Source organism: Thamnophis elegans, chromosome 1 (assembly GCF_009769535.1).
Source record: "Thamnophis elegans isolate rThaEle1 chromosome 1, rThaEle1.pri, whole genome shotgun sequence".
Classification (NCBI taxonomy): Eukaryota; Metazoa; Chordata; class Lepidosauria; order Squamata; family Colubridae; genus Thamnophis; species Thamnophis elegans.
Window position 1 is genome coordinate 71,241,392 of NC_045541.1, and position 13,018 is coordinate 71,254,409.

A 13,018-nucleotide genomic window follows, 5' to 3' on the forward strand; every position below is an offset into this window, starting at 1 on the left:
CTGCTATCCTGTTGGTGAATATCATAATTTCATAAAGAGTCATGCCTTCTGTATGCACTTCTGTAACTTGTTCCAGGAAATTATAGTCTAGTCTTATCTTAGTCTCATATAATTTGTATTCTCCTTTTGCAGGAATAAGGCTCACTCTGAAATCAGTTTGGAAGGGTTTTATGAAACCAAGCTGCTGTCACCAGTGCAGAAGGATCCTGTGGAGATCCTGCTACTAGATACTAAGGAACGCCTGTCTGTAGAACTGCAGGACCGGCGTGCTCCTCTTGCTACAATGGAGAGCCTATCTGATAATGAATCCATCTATAGCTTTGATTCAAGGCGTTCCTCTGGTTTCCGTAGCATCCGTGGCTCACCAAGTCTCCATGCAGTCATGGAAAAAGATGAAACTCATTGTTTTTATATTGATCCAGCAATTCCTGAGGAGAACCCCTCTCTTAGCTCACGGACAGAACTGCTTGCTGCTGACAGCCTCTCCAAACACTCCCAGGAGACTCAACCTCCTGAGGGCCTGCAGAACAGTGGAGACACCACTCCTCAGCGGCGATGCAGCGATGAAGGTGCTGGTAGTGATATCGATCATATCTCCTTTACTCCAGAAGAAATGACTCTCCAAAATGGGAGGCTAAGTGATGCCCCCAGCCCACAAGTGTTGGAGTTTGCAGAGTTTATAGATAGTCTCTTTAACCTGGACAGCAAAAGCAGTTCCTTTCAGGACATTTACTGCATGATGGTATCGGACAGCACCAGTGACTTTGCGGAGATTCCCAAGTCAGTCAGTGACCAGGAGATCTTGCTAAGAGCACAGTATGAACCCAACTTAGTTCCAAAGCCCCCCAGGTTATTTGCAGGCTCAACAGATCCTTCCTCAGGCATATCTGTTTCCCCTTCTTTCCCTCTGAGTTCTTCTGGAGAGCTTATGGACCTCACTCCTACAGGCATGAGTAGCCAGGAATGCCTCACCACTAACAAAATCCGGACTTCCACTCCCACTGGAAATATGTCCAGTCCTGCCAAACAAGAAGACCTTGTGATCTCAGCCCTCTAATATAGGAGAGAAGGTGCAGAATACCTAATCCTATAATAGTGAATCTTGGCACAGCACTTGGAGGAGCTGGTCTCTTGGCAAGTGAGAATGGGTGACAATGCATGGGGAAGTATAGTTTCCTTTCCTGGGTGCTACACTAATGGCACTACAAAGGATTTCAGCATGAAGGATGCCACATCATGGGTCATGTTCTTTAGTTAGGGAGAAAATCACTGCCTAATGCAGCTTGCTGCTTTTCAGGGTCTCGTTCACTGAAGTTAGATGATTGGTTTCCCTACCTCAGCATATTTCTTTAACAAGAAGGCAGACTCATTGCCTTTCCTGCTGAAATCGTACTGTCCATGGGCTAGATGATTAGAGTAACTGAGATCTGATAATGCTCAATTGTCATGTCAAAATCAAGGAAATTGTGACATTGGGCTTTATTGCACTAGTGTGTCATGTTTGATCCAAGTACCTGTTTATTGTTGTCATCATTATTTTTTTATGACATGCTCTCCTGTTTTATAGCCATTGACTGTGTTCCAGAGGAATGCAGCCTCCCGCTCTAAATCCTAACTGGGTGCAGTGAGAATTGGGATGGGGCAACCTGTGCTCCTCCGATTAGCTCTGTGTTCAGTGATATCTGCTCTTCTTCTAAGAAGAAAGAAAATATGTGTGTTGGAGAGTTGAAGGCCATTTCCATCTTTCATCACCCACTGGAGGGGTGAACAGTCTCTTGGGTCTCACATTGTTGCACAGCTCCCCAAACCACTATGAAATAGAGACAATCTTGCTCTCTAGTATAATTGTCATCTTTATTTGCATGGATTGGTTGGTCTAAACTAGCTTTTGTTCTTCAAGAAGCTTGCCTATGCCCTGCATTATTCCCCAAGTCCTTGAGTATGGAACTATTTTGTTCCCATTTATAATTGCAGTATAATATGGTCTGTCTCTGAATTCAGGAAAAAGGGGGACTTTTACTGCACATTGAAATCTCATGTATGTTTACAGACTACTAAACACTGGGGAAGTAATTGGGAAATGTCTACTTTTGTGGGGAAAATGTGCTTTCTGCCCTTTCAATTTCTCTATTGGCATGGGGCCCAACTCAGCCATGGAAAAAGTAAGAAGAATTGCTGTTACTTATCCTTACTAGAAAGTAAGTCTTACTAGAAAGTGAGACTGGAATGTTGCATTAACCCTCTGTGTATGCATCTTACACCCAACTGAATATTATGGGCTTAAGAATATGAGGTAACTACACAACAGCAGCTCCTGAAATCGCATCTCAGCTATTAATCCTGCAGTTTGGTGCTCACAATTAAGTTCATAACAACAGGGTGACACTGTGTAAAATTGCAGGGATTTTCCAATGGTGAAATTGTGGATGAAATAGCATTTACGTTGAAGTTAAATATATTTGATCTACATACATACAATGATCTTGTATTGTACTAAAACATAACTGAATATGACAATGCCACACCAAATTCTTACCTTCAGACTAGTTCAATATACTGTGTCTGGGTTCTACAAAGTATACTAGACTCATCTCACAGATCATGAAGTATGTCCTTAGTAAATCCCTTAAATTTGCAGCTGTAAGCCTCCGAGTAGGCTGTTAAAATAAAGTGGTTTTGAGGAATTTTTTAAGCTCCCATGAATGATTAGTATGCTATGTTATGCTTAGAAGTTGTCCATGAAGAAGATTGAGAAGAACTGTACACTTTGTGTACAGATAATGTAATCCTGCATATCTACTTGTAAACAGTCTCAGTGGACTCAGTGAGACTTTTTTCACAGGTAAGTGTGCTTAGAATTGCAGTCTTACATCTAGGAGACTGTCTACATTCAAGTTGTTGCCTTCTATACTTTAACACTGCATTTATTTGAAATAAATGCAATTTACTTGAAATAGGTCTGCAGTAAACTCATGTGAGTTCCATTTGAGAAAATGCATTAAATTGGGCTGCAAAATTTGGTTATAAAATAGTATACTTACATTGCATTAATGTAACTGATTTTACAATATGAAGGATACTGTTGAAACTGGAGCCCTTGGGATGTATTTGCCCTTAAATGAGACAGGTTAACCCTATTTTAAAGTAATTATGCTTTGGAATTATAAATTTCTACACTTAAAATAATGTTAATTTAATGATTTAGGGTTATTCCAGTTTTATGGCTTTGCTTTCAAATGTTCCTCTTTTTCCAAGAATACTTGCATCAGTCAAGAACAATTCTGCCCATCTTCAAGAAAAAACCCCTCTTTTGTACATAGTTCAACACAACAGTAGTTGTTGTCACTCATTTAGATTACCATAAATATGTGCTACCCTAGGCCTGGGCTAACAAAATGTTCTGCACTAAAGAAATAATAAGTAGAACAATAAAAAAATATAAAATAAAATAAATAATAAATACGTAGAAATAATATTGAGCTATTAAAGATAAATTCATATTTTCAAACATTCAGGTATTCTTGTAATGAAAACACATAACAAAGACTTCAATGAAATTTGGAAAAGAAGAGATATTGGTAAATTTAAGGTGCAGGTCCTTATAATGAATTAGACATTCCAGATTGAGTGGTTTAAGGATCTGAGAAAAACAATCTAAACTGGGTGGTTTAATTCAGTTGATCACATAAAAGCAATGTTTTGTAAATTGAACCATATTCAGTTATTATGTTATGGCTATGATGTCTGATTTGCAAAATCCAGAGTTAAATGTTTATGTTTTTGCTAATATCCAATGGTTATCTAATAATAGCCCTAATTAATACTTAGATAATTCTTTAAACATCAAAGCACTTTACAAATTAAATAATCTTCCCATGCTAGGTCATGAGAAGATCAGATGGGGTGGTGGTTATGCTTATAATTGAAAGAAGCGTATATGATGTATTATTTGAGGTAATGTTAAAAATATACTGAGGTTACACCACATAAGCTTCTTACTTAAAAGAATTGTTTTAGATTTAGAGAGTACTGAAAACAATCAGGTAGCTGATGCAACTTTGCTTGAAGAAGAATTTAATTTGTTTTCCTGGTGGTAGATTAAACTATTGCACTACAATGTCACGTCTGACCTGAAAGCGATTTTATTGTCATTTCTTAGAGGTTGTTTTTTTTTTAAAGTTGTTTGATGGTGTCCTTAAGATTTTTCTTGCTTACTTTCTTGCCCCCAGCAGGAATAATTTATCTTGAGTCCCAGTTTATCCATAGAATTTGGGGGTTTTTGTTTAAAAAGGAAAAACACATTGTGGTGACTCATATTCTTCAACTAATCTTGAATGATTATAGTAAAATGGGAATTGACTGGGAACATTTAGTTGTGTCAGTTTACAATATTCCATTTGCCTCTTATATTCTTACTTATCATATTCTTTTAGCATTAGTTGACTATTCTAATATAAATCTAAGTGGTATATAAACATATCCAACAGTATTAATATTCGTTTCAACTGGAAATGATCTACAACTGGCATAAATTCAGTGGCCTATTGATTTTCATGCCTAAATGTGGTACTACCTCTTTCATTCCTAGAAAATGCTACTGTTCACATGTATGCTCCCTCTACCTTGCTGAATTGGTTTTCATCAGTTTTTCCCCCTAGGTCTGAAAAGTGCCACTGGTTATAATCTATTATTGTTCTATATTAATAGTTAATAGATCTTGAATGGAAATTATACCACTCGGATGAATGTTTGAAGCAGAGTTGGCCACCTGATTTACACTAGCAAGTTGGATTTGTGCACTTTAACAAGTATTAAATGCAAATGTTCCTTAAATATGCTGATGCTGCTTTGCCAAAGATGCCCTCATAATCTTTCAGCTGACATGTTATAAATTAGCACAGCTAGGCAATCTGGATCTTTTGCTCAGCAGTGTGGATTAGGATTATGCCTAATGGATAAAGATTAAAAAAAAAAAAGATACAAAGTAAATGGGGGCTCCAAACTGTCAGTTTCTGAGTGTGGCTAAAGAATATATGTGACATGTTTTATCAATAGGTTTTTATTGTGTTTAAATATAAGTGTATAATAAAAAAAATTACAATAAAATGTATATGATTGAGTAACCATCATCAAGCATAATCAGAAACAGGTATATAAACTTGCATTTTGTTTAATTAATTGCACAGTTTAAAATAATTTACTGCTGTTCAGATGAATTAGTGGAAGGTTGTTTCCATTATAATTAACTGAAAGAGGGTGTTCTTAAATTTTACCCAGATTCAATAGTGTTAATGTTAGTTCTTCTGAACATGTTTGTTCCAAACATAAATCATATTATTGAAAGATTTGTGCCAAATGTGGAGAATGGAAACATTTTATGGTAATTCATGTGGCTTTAAATATACATTGATCTTTCCATAATTTTGTTCCTTTTCAATAATCTGCAGTTTTCATTTCCCTTTCTATAATTTTTCAAACATGTTGATTATAATTATATTTTATCAACATTCCCCCTGTATGCTTGATGCCAAATACTCACTTTCTTTACCATTGTTTCATCTTAGTGCTGGAGTCATCTTATTGTTTCAAAAAACATGTTTTCTTAGTTATCAAGCTTTCCCACATTTTAAAATTCAAAACTATCTATAGGAGTGCTATTGTTCCAAGTATTCAAATTACCATATTCAAATTACACTTCTTCCAAATAGCACATCCTTTGTTCTTCAGATTGCCCTGGGAAATACAATTACACAAGTGTTACTGAATAATGCCTTTGATGAGCACATAATTTCTCCTTCATGTAGTTTGAAAACCTCTGGGTCTTTTTTGTGCAATTAATTACCATTTCTCCTACTATGCAATTGTAAGTTTGTAGTATCAAAGATCAGCTTTAAAAAACATACATCTGAGGAATGGCTATATGCTACAATCTTGCTTTGCCCTACAGTTTCAAGAAACCTGACGTATTGTCTCTAGTTCAAAACTAGCATTCAAAAAGACTTCTCACTTAATAGGAAAAGTGATGGATGGCAGCTAAAAAGTCCATCCTTAATATTTGGGGTGGGGGTTATTACTGTGTAATGTGTATTGCTAAAGATACAATTGTACATAAGGATTCTTATGAAACAATCTTACACTTCCATAGTCTATCCTGCCCAGGATTGGCTGTTCTGACCATGTTTTTCCAGTGTCTCAGGCGGGGTTTTTTGAACTTGTAAAGATTGAATCAGGGATTTTATGGAGACAGATTATGTATTCTACCATTGATTTATGGCTTTAACAATAACAATACTAGCAAAATAGTCCTTAATTAAAGGTTGCTCTATGAAGTTTTAAATTTAAACTGAAAAATATTCAAATGATTTCACCATAAAACATCCATCTAGTGTTCCATAAATTTTAATTTATTATATTTAAATCATATTTTATATTCAATCCTCAAACCTAGGGCCTATTAAAACCTAGACACATGTGTAACAGAAATATGCAGGTTTTTTACACAATCTATCTTGATGTCCTTTGTTTCAGAATTGTAATTATTTTTTCTATAGCACCTAGTATTGATGTTGCTACAGTAAATGACATTGAAATATTGAAATCTCTGCCATGTGCTTGTTCTCTCAAAATGTACAAATTAATATATCTTATTGAGCATAGTATATTCTGTTCTGATAAATGTTACCTTTAAACGTTATTTGTATACTCAGATAATTCAGATTATGTGGTCCAGAAGGCACATTGTTATGAAACCACCATTCAGTTGGAAAAATTTGCACATGTGCATGTGCACGCACCCCATTAGAGACCTAGCCCCAAATGCTTTCACATCAAAGTGGTTGCCAAACTTTAAGAAATTGAAAGGCAGAAGTGGAAGAAATTAGGGTAGGATGTGTACATAGTTTCTGAGATTAGAAACTTCTAGAGAAATGAAAATAAAGCATTTCATTTGATTTCCTCTCTAATGAGAGAATAGACAAAAGATCATTTTCCATCCAAGGCAATAATAGCATTGAATCACTGTATCCAAATCTGAACCCTATTATAAAAATGTAGTGGTTTAAAACTGGAGGCCGACCTTGCCCACTGAGACACAACCATACAAGGCACCTTTCTGTGTTAAAATCTTTACCTAGCTTCCTCAATTTTACAATCCTTTTAACCAGGGGATTTAATTCCTGGGTCAGTTAGCACCTTTTAGAACATACTGTGTAGGACATTCAAGCACATAGTAAGTAATAAATTATTACCACAAGATATTTCAAAGCTAATATTGAACAGTAAATAAAACAGGCATGCTGCTAAATTTATCCCAGATTATCTCCTTAACTCAGCTAACATTAAAATAATTTTTAGATATCTCAGTTCAGTTTCTCTAATTTGCTTTGCTGCAGGCCACCCTGGCATCAGAAATTTAATTTTATGTTTATGGTAATCCGATGTTATATTTAAGACACACTTCCCCTTTTTATTGTTTGTTTTTTTTTAAACAAATTTGTCATCTATTCTGGGTATTTTACATCATAGACAACAATTCTATTATTTTTCCTTTTTGAACTTTATATAAAATTTCTTCTTCTTTCTCCTTTTCCTTCCTTCTCTCAGTTTTTTGGCCAAGTAGAAACTGAATGACAAAGCAGTAGTTTGTTTTCTGTTTCTCACTGCTTAAATTCTAGAATTGGATTGCTAACCTGACGCTAAATTTGCTTCTTCCCTTAAATGCTCAGCTCTAAAATAATAATGATTTTATCAATGCAAGAAAAACAAAAAAAATTCTCAATAAGCGCTTAGACTTCAGTGTATTCATTATTTTTATTTTTCTGAATTCATCAGCTATGCAAACTTCCATATATTTATTTTAGAATGTTGGTGTCTTAGTACTTAATATGTACCATAATTACTGTTTTGTTCTTTTTCTTTGGTCATATGCTTTTGCCTCTTTTTAAGGCCATGTAAGGATAGGGAACATGTTCAATAGTGATATAAATTCTTTTAAGAAAAATAAGAAGAAAAATTTATAATAATGTAATAAGAATTAAGAATGCTAAAGCCTTGCATCTCACATTTTCCTATTTAAAGCCACTTATTTCTTCAATTCTAGAAAATGCACTATTATTTGTAGACTTTTTCACTGCTTCTAGTTAATCCTTGCAGTTTTATGTTAGTTTTATTTATTTAACTACATTTGTATTCTGTAGTGCTCCCCCTTTCCATTGCTAACTTCAAATGATAAAGCACATATCTGACAAGAACAGTAGCATTCAAACCAGTAGTAGTAGTAATAGTAGTAGTAGTAGTAGTAGTAGTAGTAGTAGATGATGATATAAAATAATCTTATATAAATAAGCATTAAATGCCAATCCCATGCAACAGTCTTATTCTTAAAAAAAAATCTGTTATATAAATGCACTAGCAGGTCTTGGCTGCTAGTACATTTATATTCTTTCTATCCCCAACACTTCCATCTTTCTGTTAAGTTGCAAAATACATTGCAACCAAAATTATGCTGCCTCTATTTGTCAGTCTTTATTTATAATTTATTGTTTTCTTCATCTATGAACTTCAGGCAAGTAACCAAGCCACCCAATAGCCCACCACTTCACAGGCAGAACACATCATATGTGACAGTAACTGAAAATACAATCATGATGCCTAGAAATGAGCTGCTTTTTAATAGCATTGGATATGTGAAATTAATATTGGTTGAATTAGTTAACTGCACCTAAATTTGAACTGCTTGAAAACAAGATTACCACTAGATGAGAACAAAGATTTACCCAGTTTCTGAATCTTTGCTGCTATCTAATGATCATTCAAAGTTTTGCAGTCCATTCGACCTAATTTGAACTTTGACTGAAATAAATTTTGTAGAAAAGTCAGAGAAGTACTAGTCTTCTTTATATCTCAGATGGTCTAGTTTTTTCAGCACCATTATATACAAATGAAAATCTACTTATTTTAAGCTCATTGTGAAGTAGTCTTTAAATTTGTATATTGTTGTGGCCATTGTAAACCTTATCTCTTATTGGTAAGTAATTTAATTACCATTAATTAATTTATTGTGGCTTACATATTGTGTTTTCTGTGAAAATACTTTATTTCTGTAAAATAACTTTTGAGGTTCCACAAAGAACATTGATTAATTGGCTGTTTGGTTAAAACAGTTTCATGGTTCTATGAAAATTATTTCATTATGGGTAAACCCTAGCTGTTTAAAGAGGCACATTGTGGCAAGAGCAATGCATGGTAATATTATGCATCATAGAAACCTGGTTATATAGCTCTTTAACATCAAATATAACATGGAAATCATTAATTTCCATTTGTATGAACATGAAAAGTTCTTCTGCTGTGACTTCCCATTGAAGCTTCCAGTTCACACAGATAAATTTATAAAAACATACATAGTCTAATGGTACATTATTGGAAAACTATACAGTTGGATTTTGTATATATAATAACAGTACAGTTGGAATATTCTGTTTCAAATTCATTGCTGAACAGAATGTATGTTTTCTTCATTTTTTGATAACACCATCTCCATAGAAACAAAATTTCTGCTGTTTATACCTTTCAGGAAGAAAAAAAGGCGTTTTTACTCACCACTTTAAAATTTGGGATACCCCTTTGTCAGCTGAAATCCTTTCCTTGTAATCTTCCTTGATTTCATATGTAATCTGCTATTTAGTAATACTGAATTGCCATAACATGAACATCCAGATATTAAAAGCTTTAGCAACGCTGACAAAATGAATGATAATTCCCTTCGCCATTATATCAAAGCTGTCCATGGAGTAGCATGGTGGAGATTTAGCTTGGACCAAAAATATATCCTTCACCCTTTTGTATGCCAAGGATGAATTTCTGGCATACTGGGTGAAACCTCTCAAGGTCAAGAAAGAGCTCCCCTGAGATTAAGGCACTGACAGTTGACCTGATTCATTTTTATTATTTGTATGTGTTATTTTTTTATCAAGCATTAAGAAATATTATTCTAATCTACAAAAAAGATAGGCAGTAATATATAAGGAACAGTAATGTTTAAAAATAAAAAAAACCTAGCAGACACAATAGATAAAATATTGATGGTGAAGGTATTTTTTGCTTAATATAAACATTTTGGAAAATAAGGTAGACAGAAATGTAGACGGTGCTGAAAATATGGCAGTGCAGGATCTTAGGGACTACTCCTAGAGCATCATCTGCTTTGTTTTTTAAATGGGGTACTCAGATTTAAGTCTCTGAGGAAATTTAAACTATTTAGGATTTAAGATTATGAAATGGACTGCCAAAGTATTACACAATACGATCATGGCCAACTCACAGGTTAATCTGACACTGGCCTCTTTCTTTTTCTTCAAACATTGCTCGAATATTCATATATCTTAGGAAAGACTTCTATGGCAAGCCTCTGAAGTTCTTCATGAAAGATTATAATAAGAATGGGCAAGGAATAAACTAGAATATAAAGAATAAGATAGAATATAAATAGACATAAAATTACTGTCTTGGACCCTAGTGTCCTACTTGATGCCAATTTCTTCTTTAACTCTTGCCAAGTGTCATTTTTGATATATTTTGTTCTTACATGTATTTCTCTGCATAAGGAAGCAACCCAGGGAGTATGTCACAATAATAGTTGTGTAATTTCAGGGGTGGGGGGGAAGCATTGAGTTCCATAGCTATAAGCAGGACAGTCTTAGGTTAAATCCAACTATCATTGGGGAAATTACTACCTTGTTTATATGCTATTTTCTCTATTTCCCCCCCTTGGTCCATACTACTATTTTTACGTGCCTTGGATTGCTGATTTGACATACTAAAACATGGTTTTGATTAGCTTATATCTGTATACTGTCACATTGTTTTTCTTCTAATTTTCAGGAGAATTGCTTTTGCAGACATCTTCATCCTTCATGCCACTATACTTGGTTAAATACCCAAAGTGTCTTCTCCTTTCTCAGGTTTCCTCATCAGAAGCAGGTTTTTGCCAATACCTAGGATATACAACAAAAGGGTCAACTATTGTGTTTATCTTGTTGGCCCTTTTGATTATGAGGCATACCTGAAAACATGTAGAAATGAGTGTGAGCCCACTCCATCACTTTCAAATTCTAATCTAACTGATTAAAAGTTTTTTATGAAAAGAGTTCATTCATGTAAAACTTCATTTGACTTCATTTATGTAAAAGTGGCATCTGGCTTGATATTCCTTTTCAAAATCAACTCTGCATTTTAAATTCTTAAGCTTTTCTTCTTATTTGATACCTGTGCGTTTCAATTATTTATTATCCATAAGAAAGCTCTTAAGATTTTAAACTTTTTTGCTGCCAAGGATCTCAGTCCATCTTCCATGCCTAAAGAAAATGTTGTTGAATATATGCTAGCAGAAGTGATTTTGGAAGAAAAGTAACATGCAGACAGCAAACTTTCTTATTTATCAGAATTCAGGACTCATTTAATGTGCATGGGAGGTTAAGGGAGTCCCAGATGTTCAGAAACTTGACTTCCTGCTAAAATGATTTCTGTTGGAGAGACATGTCCCAGTCCCACGTATCAAACTAGCATTCAGGCTGTCTGATTCATATACAAACACATTGTCAATCATATGCTGTCCCACTCCATGCCATTCAAATATACAGTACTATCATACAAAAGGTGGCATTTACAACGTTGTTATTCATATCAACAGAACTGTTCACTGGCAGGTATCAGCTTACAGACAGATACTTTACTTGAGATTGATGCAATAATATCCAATACTTAATTTTCAAGCTGTTTTAATACTTGATTTTCAACAATCATTTTAAAGTAAGTAGCTGATATCTCAATTCTGTCAGCTTGCTTGATGGAACTATTCACCATCAATCACATGCTGATGAGCAGTTCTTTTCATGTATTTTTCCCCAGTGCTGGGCATGACAGGAGGAAAGGTGCTTTGCCATCCTTCCAGTCAATTTAAATTTATGATGATACATTTGTAATGCTAATTGCCAGACAACCTCCAGAATCTGGTACAAGGGACAGAAACCCAGGTAGTGTTCTTTTTATGCCTGAATATGTTCATTTCCTATTGTGTGGGTGAAAGAAATTAATATGGAATTAGTGTTGTGGAAGACTGTTTTGAGTATGGAATTTTATACTTACTTGTATGAGGAGCATTACCAAATGTCTTGCTAACCTGTAAAATTTCTGTACAAATAATTACTTTTCTTGCCTTTCCTTCAAAAACAATCATACAATTTTCTGTGTATGGCAGCCCTGCTTGTACCCTTCATTCATTGATCTTATCTTGTGCTGGGGCATGTTGGAGCCAGGCATTTATCAGTGGACTCCTGCTTCTTGAGCATTTAATCAGATTCGTCTTCCTCTAAGGGGAGAAGAATACCAAATCTCATTCATGTCTTTGGCCCCAAGGCCCTCCAGACCTCAGTCATAGGTTCTAGTACTTCTTTGTATGTAGTGACTGAAGAGGCTGCAAAACATTCATGTATTGCTGCCTTAGGAGGTCGCTCATTTACTTTTTCTAGGAATGCTATCTGTTGGATTCCTGTTCTATTTGTCCCAGCATGAAGGCTATAGAGAACTTTGAGCACTCTATCTGTGCCATTATGTGACTTTTTTAGCCTATGTATGAAAATATAAACTAACATTGCTGTAAAGAAAAAGATTATAACATATTATATAAATATATATGTATATAACAATTCTGTATATTGTATAACTCCATCTATGAAATTGTGGTTGAGGCATGGTTGAGTTATACAGTGGTAACTCGGTACTCATCATTAATTGGTTCTGGGGTGTGTGATGAGTACCAAACAATTTTTTCCCATAAGAAATAATGAGTCACAAGGTCCCTGACACTGACAAGTTCTAGCTTGTGCAAACAGACGATGAGTACTGGGACAAAATGTTCACATCAAAGTGCATTGCGTGCCAAATTTGACAAGTTTCAAAGCAGTTGAGTATCAAAGTACTACTGTATAATGTTATACTATTCCTTATCTAGGTAAAGGGA

At 34.8% G+C, this 13,018-nt stretch overlaps 1 protein-coding gene across 4 annotated transcripts in view; it reads left to right on the top strand.

Moving 5' to 3' along the window:
* Positions 1-12,366, top strand: part of DAGLA (diacylglycerol lipase alpha) — a 124,848-nt gene extending 112,482 nt beyond the window's left edge. For 3 of the 4 annotated variants that reach the window (XM_032220016.1, XM_032220033.1, XM_032220025.1), the window contains one exon: positions 133-12,366. In XM_032220016.1, coding sequence (XP_032075907.1) covers positions 133-1,057 — 925 coding nt within the window. In that variant the 3' untranslated portion in view covers positions 1,058-12,366. The remainder of the gene's footprint in view (positions 1-132) is intronic. The other variant, XM_032220042.1, reaches the window with a different exon arrangement.
* Positions 12,367-13,018: the final 652 nt, after the last annotated feature.